The following is a 12996-nucleotide window of genomic DNA, read 5'->3' as shown; positions in this document are numbered from 1 at the left end:
TCATATTTCTTACTCTGAGCATGGAGGACACAGGTAAAGATGAATGAAATCACCTTATAGATACATCATTAGGAAAGGGCATTTATGAGTGACACTGTCTCTCAGTTTGAGAGCTGAGGACACAGGAGTGAAGCTGGGATACTAAAGTAAGGAAGTGTCTGGCTACAGCCAGTTTGTGACAAGTGAGCATATTGAATATATTGTTACTGTCAGGTCCCAAAGAAACCCAGGACAAAAGGCTGAGGTGCACACCTAGTACCATACCAATGGCTGCCAGGCTCACTCAGTACCTGTGGCTCCTCTCTGCTCTTCTCACACACCTCCTACCCCACACCTTTCCAGCCAGTGGGCTTCCCTTTCCCCTGCTTCTCTTTTCTATATAACCCTGTCCCATGCTCTCTTTGTGGTCTCCCTCCTCTTTCTCCCATCTCCATCCTTCTCTCTCCTCTCATGACCTGGTTCAGTCTACTGATCATATTTAATCTACTTCTCCCTGCTCTGGACTCTTCAGCTGCCTTTGGCTCTACACTTCCTCATATCTACAAAACCCTCCTCTTCAACCATTACTTGGAGTGGACATTTCCTCAGTTTCACTTAGTTACATCTTTGGGTTTTCCAGAGAAGCAGAGAAGCAGAGAGATGTGAAATTTGTGAGATTGTTTCACTATGTTGTCCAAACTGGTCTTCCTGATTCGGCTGAGATTACAGGCACAAACACTGCACCTGGTTTTTCTGAGATTACAGGTGCAAACTCTACACCTGGCTTTTATGTACCGATACTTAAATGTAGCAATTAACCCAACTAAAACAGAAAGCAAACAAACAAAACCTCTGCTGGACTAATTAACCTCTTCTCTGCACTTCCAGCCAGCAGCTTTCCAGCAGTTTCTTCTGCCCCAGGGCTGGGCCCAGCTTTTGCAGTCTGTTCAACAAATTGAGCACTTGCTGCAATTGTTGTGGGCCCTGGGGACACATCAGAAAACGCCAAAGCAAAGCCCTGCCCAAGCAAAACCGACATTAGCATCTGTGTAGAGGACAGGTAAAAAGAGACAGCAGAGTTTAAGATCTCAGTCACAGGATAAGAGGAACAGAGGAGGTAGGGGGATCAAGGTAAGCAAAGGTCTGATTGTATGGGAGGAGCTAAGGGGACTACTAAAACCAGACACAAGTTAGACAAGGGCCTGGAGAGAAAGTAGGTTAAGGAAGCTGGCACTGGGAAGTCTGAAGTCATACTCTAAACCCTAGGTACCAAGAGAACTGTATCCCTTTGCAATTTCTGACACTAACAACTTGGTCTGTTCCCTCTCTTTCTCTGTCTCTCTCTCCCACACCTTGGTCTGATTCCACATTCTCTCTCTCTCTTTTTGGTTTTTGGAAACAGGATTTATCTGTAGCTTTGGAAGCTGTCCTGGAACTAGCTCCATTAGATCAGGCTGGCCTCAACTCACAGAGATCCTCCTGCCTCTGCCTCCCGAGTGCTGGAAATAAGATGTATACAACCAATACCTGGCTGATTCCACATTCTCTTATGATTTCTTTGTACAAGGTGCAAGTGTGTGTACACATATGTGCACTTGAGCATACACACATACACACACACACACACAGTCTGTTATGAGTCTGGGGTCTTTCAGAGATTCATCAGTCTATTAGTGTCTTATTTTGTTTTTCAAGACAGGGTTTCTCTGTGTAACTCCCTAGCTGTCCTGGAATTTTGCTTTGTAGATGAGGCTGGCCTTGAACTCACAGAGTTCTCCCAAGTGCTGGGAATAAAGGAAAGCACCATCATGCCCTGCTGTTTGTTTTTGAACAAATAAGAGGTTTTATTAAGAATTACTGTCTAAGATATCAGAGACCTGGAATTCTCTGCCTGTGGTTCAGATCTGATGTTAGTACAGAGTTTATAAAGGGGAAAAAAAAAAAGCACGAAAAGTTACAGTGGTTTTTTTTTTTTTTTGTGGGGGTTCAGGGTTAGGATGTAAACTCGCATCCTGCTTTTGTGTAAGCAGTGCCTAATTTTATAACAGACATCCCGCAGGTGCCTCATTTATCTCCAGCAAGCAAGCAGTGTTTTAAAAAGCAAAACTAGTCGTTAGCTGCCAGGACCCATTGTCTTGCAAGAACAATAGAGGCAGTTTCTTAATATTAGCTAACTATTCTGGGAAATCATCTGTCTTGGGCAAGATTGCTGACAGGGTACATTTCCCAAACCAGCAGCTTACAAGCTGAAGCAATTTTCTCATGGATTCTTCAAGTACAACTGTCTTTATGCGTTGAACATGTTATTCACTATCACAAGTCAATACTTATCCATGTTTTAACACAGGGCTGTCACTGTGTAGACTAGGTTGGTCTTAAATTTATGGTGATCCTCCTGCCTCAGCCTCAGAGTGCTAGCATCACAGCTAAGCACTCTAACACAGGGCTTACTTTATTTAGTTATGATTTGAGACAGGTCCTATTGTACAGCCCAGGCTGACCTTGAACTTACAGCTCTTGATTCTCCTGCCTCTCAGCCTGCTAATGGCTGAAGGTTACAGGCATGTGTCACCAAGCCTGAATACTATTCAAGTTTTTGAGGGTAGAAAGTTCAATTCTGGTCTTCTTACACCTGGGTTCATTTAAAAGTATGGTCTTGTATATTTTACCTCACACCTCATGTCTTGCTCACCTTGTCTGTAAAACAGGGATAATTCAGAGTTCTCTTTCGGTATTGTGGTGAGGAGAAAATGAGACACAAGCTGAAAAAAATTGGGAGCCCAGATAGCCGGGTCCTGGGAGGTCATTGTGATACTTGTTTTGAAACAGGGCTCACTATGTAGCTCTGGCTCACCTGGCTCAGCTGATCCTTCCGCTTCCTCCAAGCCCCCCCCCCCCTCCCAGCAATAGAATTACAGGTATTCACCACTACTTCTGCCTTCCTAGGTTTTTGGAAGGATTGCCTGGCTGTGAATTGGGTACCTTACTCGGGAATGCTTGCCCACCTTAGCCTGGGACCCTACACTGGCTTTTCTGCTGCCACCCAAGGCCTCGGATTCCTCCTCCAAGGAGACAGAACAGGGAGGAGGTGGGGGAGATTAAAGGGGTGGTGGGACAGCGGGGAGTGGTGGGACGGGGTGGGGGCGGGACCACGTAGCGCAGGCTATCTTGTCTGGCCCTTCAGCTTCTGCTCTCACTGCTGGACCCGGTCTGCCCACCCAACCTCAGCTCCTACCTCCTAATCACCAACTCAGGCGTACCAGCCCCATCCCAGGGTGAGTGCAAACAGCAAACAAAGGCCGGTCTTAGGGGACCCACCGAAGCCGAATCTGAGATCAGTATAACTGGGTGTCTGGCAGAGCCTTTGGAGAGAGAGCACGGGTAGAAATACGGAGCCCCTCGCCGGCCTCTGAGCTCCCATAAAAGCTGATCTTGAGCGATCCCACTAGACACAGGGAGAGGGGCGTCATCGGAAACCTCCTTGCCTCCGTACTCCCCTCCCCATTCTTTTCCCAGGCCATGGGAGGCAAAGGGTTAAATCCCATAGAGCTGATGTTCTGACTCCAGGCTAGAGGGGCCCGGGAAGCTGGGGTCACTTCCTGCTCCGTCCCAGTCACCCTGAACTGGTCCCCGGGTCCTCAGCCTGGAATCACCCCCTAGAGAAGGACCCTAGAGTTCTCGGCATCCAGCCCGTCCCCCGAGGCAGGCACTTAAGGGGTTAAGTCCCCTGGGGCTGGACTCTTGTCTTCCGGCTTTTCCCAGACCCCAGAGCCGTGAGTTGGGGCCGCCTGGGTTCCCGGGGTGGCCTGGAGGCCCGGGACAGCCGCCGGGGAACAATAGGGCTAAGGAGGCGACGCCGGGTGCGGGGCGCAGGCCGGGCCCGGGGCGGCGGGGGCGGCGGCCGGGGGATTGTGGGGACCGCGCGGGGGCCGCCGTGGGGGAGGGGAGGCGCGCGCGCCCGGAGAGCGAGTCCGGCCGGGGGCGGCGAGGCGAGGCGGCCGCGGCTCTCCGGGAACCGGGAAGCCTGGGCGTCCGCGGCGGGGTGGGGACGCTGGCGGCTCGGCCGGGCTTTCGGGGCCGGGGACAGGGTCGGCCCTCCGAGCCAGAAGCGCTCCAGTCCGGGTCCGCCCGGGTGCGGGGGGCGGCGTCGAGGGCGGTCCCGCTGCCTCCTGGTCAGGGTCACCCTGGGCCGCGCGCACCTCCGCGGGAAGCCAGCCGCCGCGGCCGTCCCTCCCGCCGCGGTCCTCTGGGCGCCCTCGGGGCCGGAGGCTGGCGCTCTTGGCCCGGGCTGGTTCCCAGTAGTTCTCGCCTCTCTGTCTTCGCTACTTCACGCGTGTGGCCTTGTCATTAACCCTTTCCCTTCTAAGGTAGGCCCCTGAGCTTAAGTTTTCAGTCCCAGTGTACCTAAGCTCCTACCTGTCCTCTGTCCGCTCAGCGTCCGCTCAGCGGAGTACCTTTCTCCCATCCGCGCAGGCACCTCCAGTGGGCTCCATCTCCCCTACAGACATTTACAGGTCAGGAGAGACTGTGGAGATGAAATTTATTTTCTTCCTTTACTCTGACTTCTGCCTCTGCTGCTGCTCCTTAACACTGGTCAGCTAGTTGTCTGTTGTTCAACTGCTTCGCATACCAGCTGCCTCCTGGAGAGCTTTTGCCCCTGTGCACAGAGTACCTACCCACACTGTAAATGTGAGTGCCCTCCTGCACTTTGCTCCTGCGGCCCTGTTCTCTCTCCTGGGAGACATCGCGATTTTGAGATTGACAGGTGATTCCTTTTCCATGGGGATCACACTGAACTTGCTTTCCTTTTCTGACATCTCTCTGCCAACTGGCCAATCGTTAAAGATACTGAATCAAATAGGTTTTCCAGGAGCAAGTGGTGTCTAGGTCATTCAGTCATCCCACAGAGTTTTTACTGGGCATCTGTCCTAGGCATGTGGTAAAACATCGACAAAAAGAACAGAGCAGAAGGATGGGTCTTCCGGCGGGTCTGGAAATAGATGGCTTTGGGGACAGCATTGCCTAGAGCTCAGAGACGCAGTTTCTCAGACCTTGTTACTGGGTCCAACTCCTCCTTTTTCAACCAAGGAAATTCTGCTCCCTGGAATTTCTCCAGCCTGTTCCCACAGCAGGGGCTCAATCTGAGCCTTACTCGTCACTCTCCTGCCAGGAGCCCACAAGTTTGAGTCTCATGTGACTGTCAAGGTCATTCATGCTTTTAGACAGGGGCAAACCAAACAGAATACTGCATTTGTGCTCTTAGCTCTGTTACGTCCGAGTTAGAGGCCTTGGACCACCCCCACCCCATCCCAGTGTTGCTCTACTAATCTGTAAAGTGAACAAATGATTCCCGAGTCTCCCAAGGCAGTGAGAGAAATATGATGCCTGGCAGTTAACCGTGTCTTCCCAGGTATTCTCCACATACTTACTCACCACCTTCCTTCTGCCCCTTTCTCCTTCGTTTTGTTTGAGACAAAATCTCGTGCAGCTTACTGACCTTGACCTTCTGACCCTCCTGTTTCTACAGCTCCCCCCCCAAGTACGCCTTCTATAGGAGCCCCTAACCTCAGACTTCCCCTTCCCACTCCTAGACTGACTCTCTTTCTGTGCTTGGATAACGACAAGTGCTCCAGTCCTTGTCAGTCTCTGTCCCTTCAGGGAAACTTTTTTTTTAACCCTTTAAAAAGTGCAAGTCTCAGTTCTCTCTGGAGCTCATAAAGGAAAAGTTTATTGGTCTCAATTAGCAGTCCCATAAAGGAAGAAAATTGGAGTCCTAATGAGCTTTGTCTGATTTGCAAAATAGCACGTTTCCAGGCCTCTGGGCATTGGATGTGTGGGGTGAAAGCCTGCCTCCCCTGTGAATGTTGGATAGAGCTCCAGCCTTCAATCTAGGTACAAAGGGTTATGACTGATGAGTTTTTAATTGACTCTTTACATTCACTGAGTTGCTTCATTGTGAGCTTAAGATGTGCAGTGTTTTGAACCAGACCTCTGGGGCCACAGGGCTCAGGGAGAGATGGTGCCAGAAAAATGAGTGGCAGGTCCCTGAGAGGGTAGCACAAGAAAAGCATACAACCAGGTTGCATTATGTGCCCATCTCTCCCCACCAGAGTACCTGGAACCTTCACAGTCGGCAGCTGTGGGATGGAACCTGAGACAGTGCTGTGGGGCCCAGATCTGCAGGGTCCTGAAGAGAGCCGGAACAATGCTCACAGAGGTGAGGGGCACAAGGGGCTGTGGATCTGACCAGACCGTGGCCCTGGCTCAGGGAGGGGCCCAAACTCTGGGCAATCATAGGGGAGGGAAGAGAGACCAGACCCCATGATCTGAAAGGAGATGGGGGCTGGAGACTCCCTTTCTGTCTGTAGGTGCTGAAAGTGGGAATGAAGAGGAGAGCCCTCAGCAGGAAAGTTCTGGGGAGGAGATCATCTTGGGAGATCCAGCTCAGAGTCCAGAATCTAAGGACCCACCAGAGATGTCCCTGGAGAGCCCCTCCCAGGATTCCCCAGCCCCACTGGGTTCTTCCAACCCCTTAGACCACCAGACCCCTATGGACCCATCAGCCCCTGAGATAGTCCCTTCCCCATCTGAGTGGACCAAGGCTTGTGAGACCAATTGGCAGTGGGGAACCCTCACCACCTGGAACAGCGCCCCAGTAGTCACTGCCAGTGAACCCAGCCTACGGGAGCTGGTGCAGGGCCGCCCTTCTGGGGCTGAGAAGCCATACATCTGCAACGAGTGTGGCAAAAGCTTTAGCCAGTGGTCCAAACTGCTACGGCACCAGCGCATCCATACGGGTGAACGGCCCAACACATGCTCAGAGTGTGGCAAGAGCTTCACCCAGAGCTCACACCTGGTGCAGCACCAGCGCACACACACGGGTGAGAAGCCCTACAAGTGCCCCGACTGCGGCAAGTGCTTCAGCTGGAGCTCCAACCTGGTGCAGCACCAGCGCACGCACACGGGCGAGAAGCCCTACAAGTGCACTGAGTGTGAGAAAGCCTTCACACAAAGCACCAACCTCATCAAGCACCAGCGGTCCCATACTGGGGAGAAGCCCTACAAGTGTGGTGAATGCCGGCGTGCTTTCTACCGTAGCTCGGACCTCATCCAGCATCAGGCCACACACACAGGTGAAAAGCCCTACAAGTGCCCAGAGTGTGGCAAGCGCTTTGGTCAGAACCACAACCTGCTCAAGCACCAGAAGATCCACGCAGGGGAAAAGCCATATCGCTGCACGGAGTGTGGCAAGAGCTTCATCCAGAGCTCAGAGCTGACACAGCACCAGCGCACTCACACTGGGGAGAAGCCCTATGAGTGCCTGGAGTGTGGCAAGAGCTTTGGCCACAGCTCCACGCTCATCAAGCACCAGCGAACACACCTACGAGAGGACCCCTTCAAGTGCCCTGTCTGTGGCAAGACCTTTACGCTGAGCGCCACGCTGTTGCGCCATCAGCGCACACACACAGGTGAGCGGCCCTACAAGTGCCCCGAATGTGGCAAGAGCTTCAGCGTCAGCTCCAACCTCATCAACCACCAGCGCATCCATCGCGGGGAGCGGCCGTACATCTGCGCAGATTGCGGCAAAAGCTTCATCATGAGCTCCACGCTCATCCGCCACCAGCGGATTCACACAGGCGAGAAGCCCTATAAGTGCTCTGACTGTGGTAAGAGCTTCATTCGCAGCTCGCACCTAATCCAGCACCGCCGCACGCACACGGGCGAGAAACCCTACAAGTGTCCTGAGTGCGGCAAGAGCTTTAGCCAGAGCTCCAACCTCATCACGCATGTCCGCACACACATGGACGAGAACCTCTTTGTGTGCTCGGATTGTGGCAAGGCCTTCCTGGAGGCTCAGGAGCTGGAGCAGCACCGTGTGATCCATGAGAGAGGCAAGACACCTGCCCGGAGAGCTCAGAATGACAGTTTGCTAGGGCTCGGGGATCCTGCGCTGCTGACCCCGCCACCAGGAGCCAAACCCCACAAGTGTCTGGTCTGTGGAAAGGGCTTCAATGATGAGGGCATCTTCATGCAGCACCAGCGGGTTCATATTGGAGAAAACCCCTACAAAAATGCAGATGGTCTCATAGCACACTCGGCCCCCAAGCCTCCGCAGTTCCGTTCCCCTAGGTTCCCCTTCGCAGGCAATTCACACCCAGGTGCTTCTGAAGGCAGAGCTGATCCCCCAGGACAGTCTTTGAAAGTGCCTGAGGGTCAGGAGGGCTTCAGCCAAAGGCTAGGTCAACTCTCCTCAAAGTGCTATGTTTGTTCCCACTGTGGCGAAAGCTTCCTCGACAGGGCTGTGCTCCTGCAACATCAGCTCACCCACGGCAATGAAAAGCCCTTTCTCTTTCCCGAGTGTAGGACTGGCCTTGGGGAAGGGGCAGAGCCCAGTCCCTTCCTAAGTGGAAAGCCCTTTAAATGCCCGGAATGCAAAAAAAGCTTTGGCCTGAGCTCTGAGCTGCTTCAGCACCAGAAAGTCCATGCAGGTGGGAAGTCCCAGAAGGGCTCGGAGCTGGGGAAGAGCTCCTCAGTGCTGTTGGAACATCTCAGGAGCCCTTTGGGGGCCAGACCCTATAGCTGCTCTGATTGTGGGGCCTCCTTCCTCGATCGACTAGCTCTCACCCGCCACCAGGGAACCCATACTCAAGAAAGGGCCCCCACTCTTGAAGACCCCCCTTCAGAATCAGCCGCCTTGTCCACAAACCAGGAAGATGAGGGAGAGGCCCCAACCCCCCCAACGAGCAGCAGCCATAGGGAAGAGGAAAGTCCTAAAACTCTCTCACAGAAAAAGCCCTATGTGTGTCCTGAATGTGGAGATGGCTTCACAGAAGTTGCAACACTCCTCCTCCACAGGAGCTGTCACCCAGGCGTCTCCCTGTGAAGTAGATCTGAAGGCCAGGGACCTCTCTTCTGAGAATGTGGGGAAAGCAGGACAACCCCATCAGATCAGAGAGAAGTGGAGGGTCAAGAACCCTGGGAAGAGATAGTGCATTTGCATCAGTGATAAGAAGCCTGTGAGATTATGGGTGGGAACCCCTTATAAGCCGTAGAGAAAAACTGCTGGGTTAGAAGCCCTATAAATATGTAGGAAAAAAAAGCCCTTTAAGTCTGTAGCAGAGAAATCCTATAAACCATAGTGGGTAAAAGCCCTATTAATTGTAGGAAGAGGTTCTAACATGTCTCTAGACAAACCCATAAAACTGTATCAAAGTCCTTATCAGAATCCTGTAGCAGGGTGGAGGTCTAGGGAATACAGTCAGCACTGACTAGTAAGGTGCCCTGGATGGTGGAGGAACACCTGAACTCTTCCTAGGACACTCTCCTGGCAGCCCTGGGCAGAGGAAAGTGATCATCGAGGAAGTTGTGTAAGAACGCAGTAGAGCTAGAAAAAGAAGAGGGATGGGGAGGGAATGACTAGGAGCTTCCAGACCCACAGGTGAGACAAGACATTGGTTACATTGGGGGTTCTTTAGTGAATTGTATGTACGAGGGGAAGAAAGACTTGGGGGTCCCTTATCAATAACAGCCCCCAAATGCAAAAGAAACAAGGGGTGTGAGGTATATAACAAATCTCAGTGTAAGAATATTGAGAGCTCACCTCAGCTATTAGGGGAAACTTTGTTTGTCTGAAGGGAAGCAAAGCACAGTGGAGAAACTGCAGATGGAAGCTAGCCAGTTCCTCCTCCTCCTCCTGGGAGCTTGTTAAACTTCAAGTGCAAGCAGGTCCCAGTTCAGGCTATCAGGTTCTCCTCAGACAGGCAGGACCAGCCTTTCCCCAGCCTAGCTGGAGATGTCTACTCTGAGAGGCCTCTGGGGTTTCAAGGGGCCTCTGCCACATTCTCAGGTCTCACAGGTTTTACCTGAAAGCTAACTGCCACAAATCTTACTGCAGTGGCAACCCATTTCCTCAAATTCTGTCCTCAGTGGAGAGCCACTCGCTGCTAGTCAACTTCCAAAGAATAAATTCCTTCAGAGATTCAAGGCTTGTATGTACTTGTCGTCCCTAGAGTTCTACAAGCTCGTGAGAGCCGCTTATGGGTTCTCTGTGGTGATGAGGGATGGCAGGGCAACAGCAACACCATGTAAACCTCAGCCTTTTGTGTGAACTCTATGCGAGGCTGCCTGCAGGATGAGCCAGGCTGCACGTGGTGGATGTCCCTGACATGGCACAGACTGGACCAGAGTCCTTGAAGAGGCAATGGAAACTTGACCACCTTCATCCCCAGTACTTGGATGCCCTTGAGACAGGGCGGCCAAATTTGATCATGGCTCGGGAAAGGGAGAGATTCCACCTGATCCTTTTGGCCTTTCTCTTCTTAGCCAGGAGCCACTGGATGAAAATGAAAGGTTGAGAAATGCCTACCAGGTCCATCTCCTCCTCAGACACCATAGGCTAGACATGTCATTAATCCAGCCAAACCTGCTCACATGACTGGAACTCTGAGATGGAGCAGAGACAGTTGCCCTAAAAGTGGTGAAGAAAAACTTGGGCAAAAACATCCACAACGAAGACCCTAAAGATGGGAAGGACTGCCCCCCCTGTATTTGGATTGCAAAGGGAGTGTCCTTAGCCCAGTGCTGGCATTAGTGACATACTATCCAGACTAGGAGGACTGAGACACCAAGTGATATGGCTCTTTACGAATCCCGTGCCCAGAAGAGTGACCTGGATCCCTACAAAGCTGTGGAAGGGACCTCTAGTCCCATTACCTAAAACTTCAAAAGGTAGAGACCCATCATCTCTCCTGACCCTAAATGGATGACCCTCAAAATTTAAAGGACCAAAATCTAGAATACTGGGAGAAAAATGCCAGTCCTCCTGGGAAGGGAGAAAAGGCAGGCCTTCTACAATTACAGAGAGCCTTGCTAGAGTCCCAAGTACCATGTAGGGGAGCTCCGTGGGGATGGGAGGAGTCTGTATATTGACAGAAATGCTGGTAAAGGGGATACCCCTATAAAATGGAGTAGGTACTCTCCTAAGTACAAGCTGATCTGTCCCCTTCTAAGGTGGTAGCAGTAACTAGAGGGAAATCCTGTGTAAAACTAAGCAGATTCCCTCAGACCCAGGTTTGAGTTTGAAAGTCTGTCTTCAGATTTCTGGGGCAGGCAATCTGTGTAGTCATGGCCGACTGTACAACTAAGATGTAGTGGATGTGATAGGTGCTCACATGTTCTGGAGACACGTGACCCCAGTACTGAATGGACCATGTGGATAGGTGGTGGACTGGGCTTCCTGGTAGGAAAAGGCAGAGCAGAGGCCTTGAGATGAGACCTGTTCTCTTGGCCACCTCTCTCTCAGACCCAGCTACCTCACTGAGAGAATCTGTTGCAGGGCCCAGTCCTAATTGGCTCAAGAAAAGGTCCCACAGAATAAAGTCTGGAAGGCATAATGGAGCCAATTCCATGCTGGTCCAGAGCCCTCAGAAGTGCCCCTGGGGAAGAGCCCAGAAAGCGTGGCATGAGTGAGGGGCACAAGCGTACAAGAGGGCAGAGCTGATCTGCATTCAGGGGAAACTTACAGCTCGTATTGAGCATGGAGGTCAAATAGGACTTATAAAGGAACTGGGTGTGAACCATGATTTGGGGAGAGGACTTGAAACCCACCATCATTACCCCCAGTCTGAAGTGGCTCCCAGAATCCTTTGCCTCTGCAAAGGAAGCCCCGCTCCCCTGACTTCTCCCTAGCCAGGGAGTGAAGGGAAGCCAGCCCTATTTTTGAGTGTCTTGTGTCAGTAACAGTGTTGTGTCACCAGTGGCCATGTTGAATAGTTGAGAATAAAGGGAGTAAGATTTCCCAGGTGTTTTCTTTTTTTCTTTCTACTTGTCCAGCCAAAAGCAAGCTCAGAACTTGTCCTCTCCCAGAACTAGGGCCCCTGAGGACCCAAATGCTCTGTATTGTCCCAAGCTTGCTCCTTTTCCAGGGGCCCTGTGCTCCCTGCCCAGTGTTTGCTTGGGGAAGGTTGACAGGTTTATGGAACTTTAAACGAGAGAGACAGATAGACAGACTTTGGTAAGCTGAATGTCTGCCTGGTGGCTCTGGTACTGGTTATCTTAGGCCTCCTGCAGCCTCCCCAGCAGCACAGGGAAAGCTCCTATGAGTCCTCAGAATTGCCAGCTACTTCTCTGGGTTTCCTTGGGTTCAGGGCCTACCTCAGCCCCTCCTGTCACCTGTCCTCTTTGAGAGGTGAGTGGTGTCCCATTCTCAGGATAGGCTATAGATCCTCCCCATGGGAGAAGCTGAGACTCTAGAAGTATAGCCACTTTCCCAAACCCATAGGAAGTCATGTGGGAGTTAGAGTGGCCTGGAGGCCTACAGGTCACCTCCCCACAAGCCGTTACTTTTCTCCTGTGGTTGGGCCTGCTGAGAACTAGGTTTCATCTAAGGCAGTTGGGACAACAAGGAAGTCCTCAGTGCCAGGCTGGCCTCAGCATGGTCTCCTGAGTCTGGTCATGGGCCCCTAAGTAGCTGCCTGTGAGCAACACTAGCTATAGCCTGTCTCTGCCCCATCTGTTAAGGACTCTCACTGGAGGCAGAAAGGTGTATTTCGATCTTTTTTTTTTTTTTTTTTTTTTTTTTTTTCCTCGAACTAAAAAAAAGTTTGGCTGGCTGGTGGTAGCATATGCATTTACTCCCAGCACTCCAGAAGCAGAGGCAGGTGAATCTCTGTGAGTTCAAGGCTAGCCTGGTCTATTTAGTGAGTTCCAGGACAGCCTCCAAAGCCATAGAGAAACCCTGTCTTGAAAAACCTTAAAGACAAACAAACAATTGATGTGTATGGCTATTTTATTTCCATGTGTCTGAGCATCCATGTGCATGCAGTTCCTGAAAAGGCCAGAGGAGGGGGACAGATCCCCTGCAACTGCAGTTACAGGTGGTGGTAGCAGCCATGTAGATGCCCGGAATTGAACCCAAATTTTCTGGAAGAGCAGCCAGGACTCTTAACCCCTGAGACATTTCTCCAGCCTTCACTTTATTATACTTCTAGCCTACATCCCGAATAAGCTCTCTCCCTT

General features: G+C 51.7%; 1 protein-coding gene across 2 annotated transcripts; it reads left to right on the top strand.

Moving 5' to 3' along the window:
• Nucleotides 1-3320: 3320 nt before the first annotated feature.
• Znf629 (zinc finger protein 629) lies at nt 3321-11775 on the top strand. Of its 2 annotated transcripts, none has more exons than XM_051193063.1 (3): nt 3321-3752; nt 6090-6196; nt 6348-11775. In XM_051193063.1, exons 2-3 carry the CDS (start codon nt 6124-6126, stop codon nt 8861-8863), a joined length of 2589 nt encoding a protein of 862 aa, XP_051049020.1. In that variant the 5' UTR covers nt 3321-3752; nt 6090-6123; the 3' UTR covers nt 8864-11775. The 2 variants fall into 2 exon arrangements, with proteins under 2 accessions (XP_051049020.1, XP_051049021.1); XM_051193064.1 differs by having other exon boundaries at nt 3750-3839.
• The last annotated feature ends 1221 nt before the right edge of the window (nt 11776-12996 follow it).

This window comes from Phodopus roborovskii, unplaced genomic scaffold, assembly GCF_943737965.1.
Source record: "Phodopus roborovskii unplaced genomic scaffold, PHOROB, whole genome shotgun sequence".
NCBI lineage: Eukaryota > Metazoa > Chordata > Mammalia > Rodentia > Cricetidae > Phodopus > Phodopus roborovskii.
Note: the sequence above shows the minus strand (reverse complement) of the source record. Positions and strands in the feature narration are given on the sequence as shown.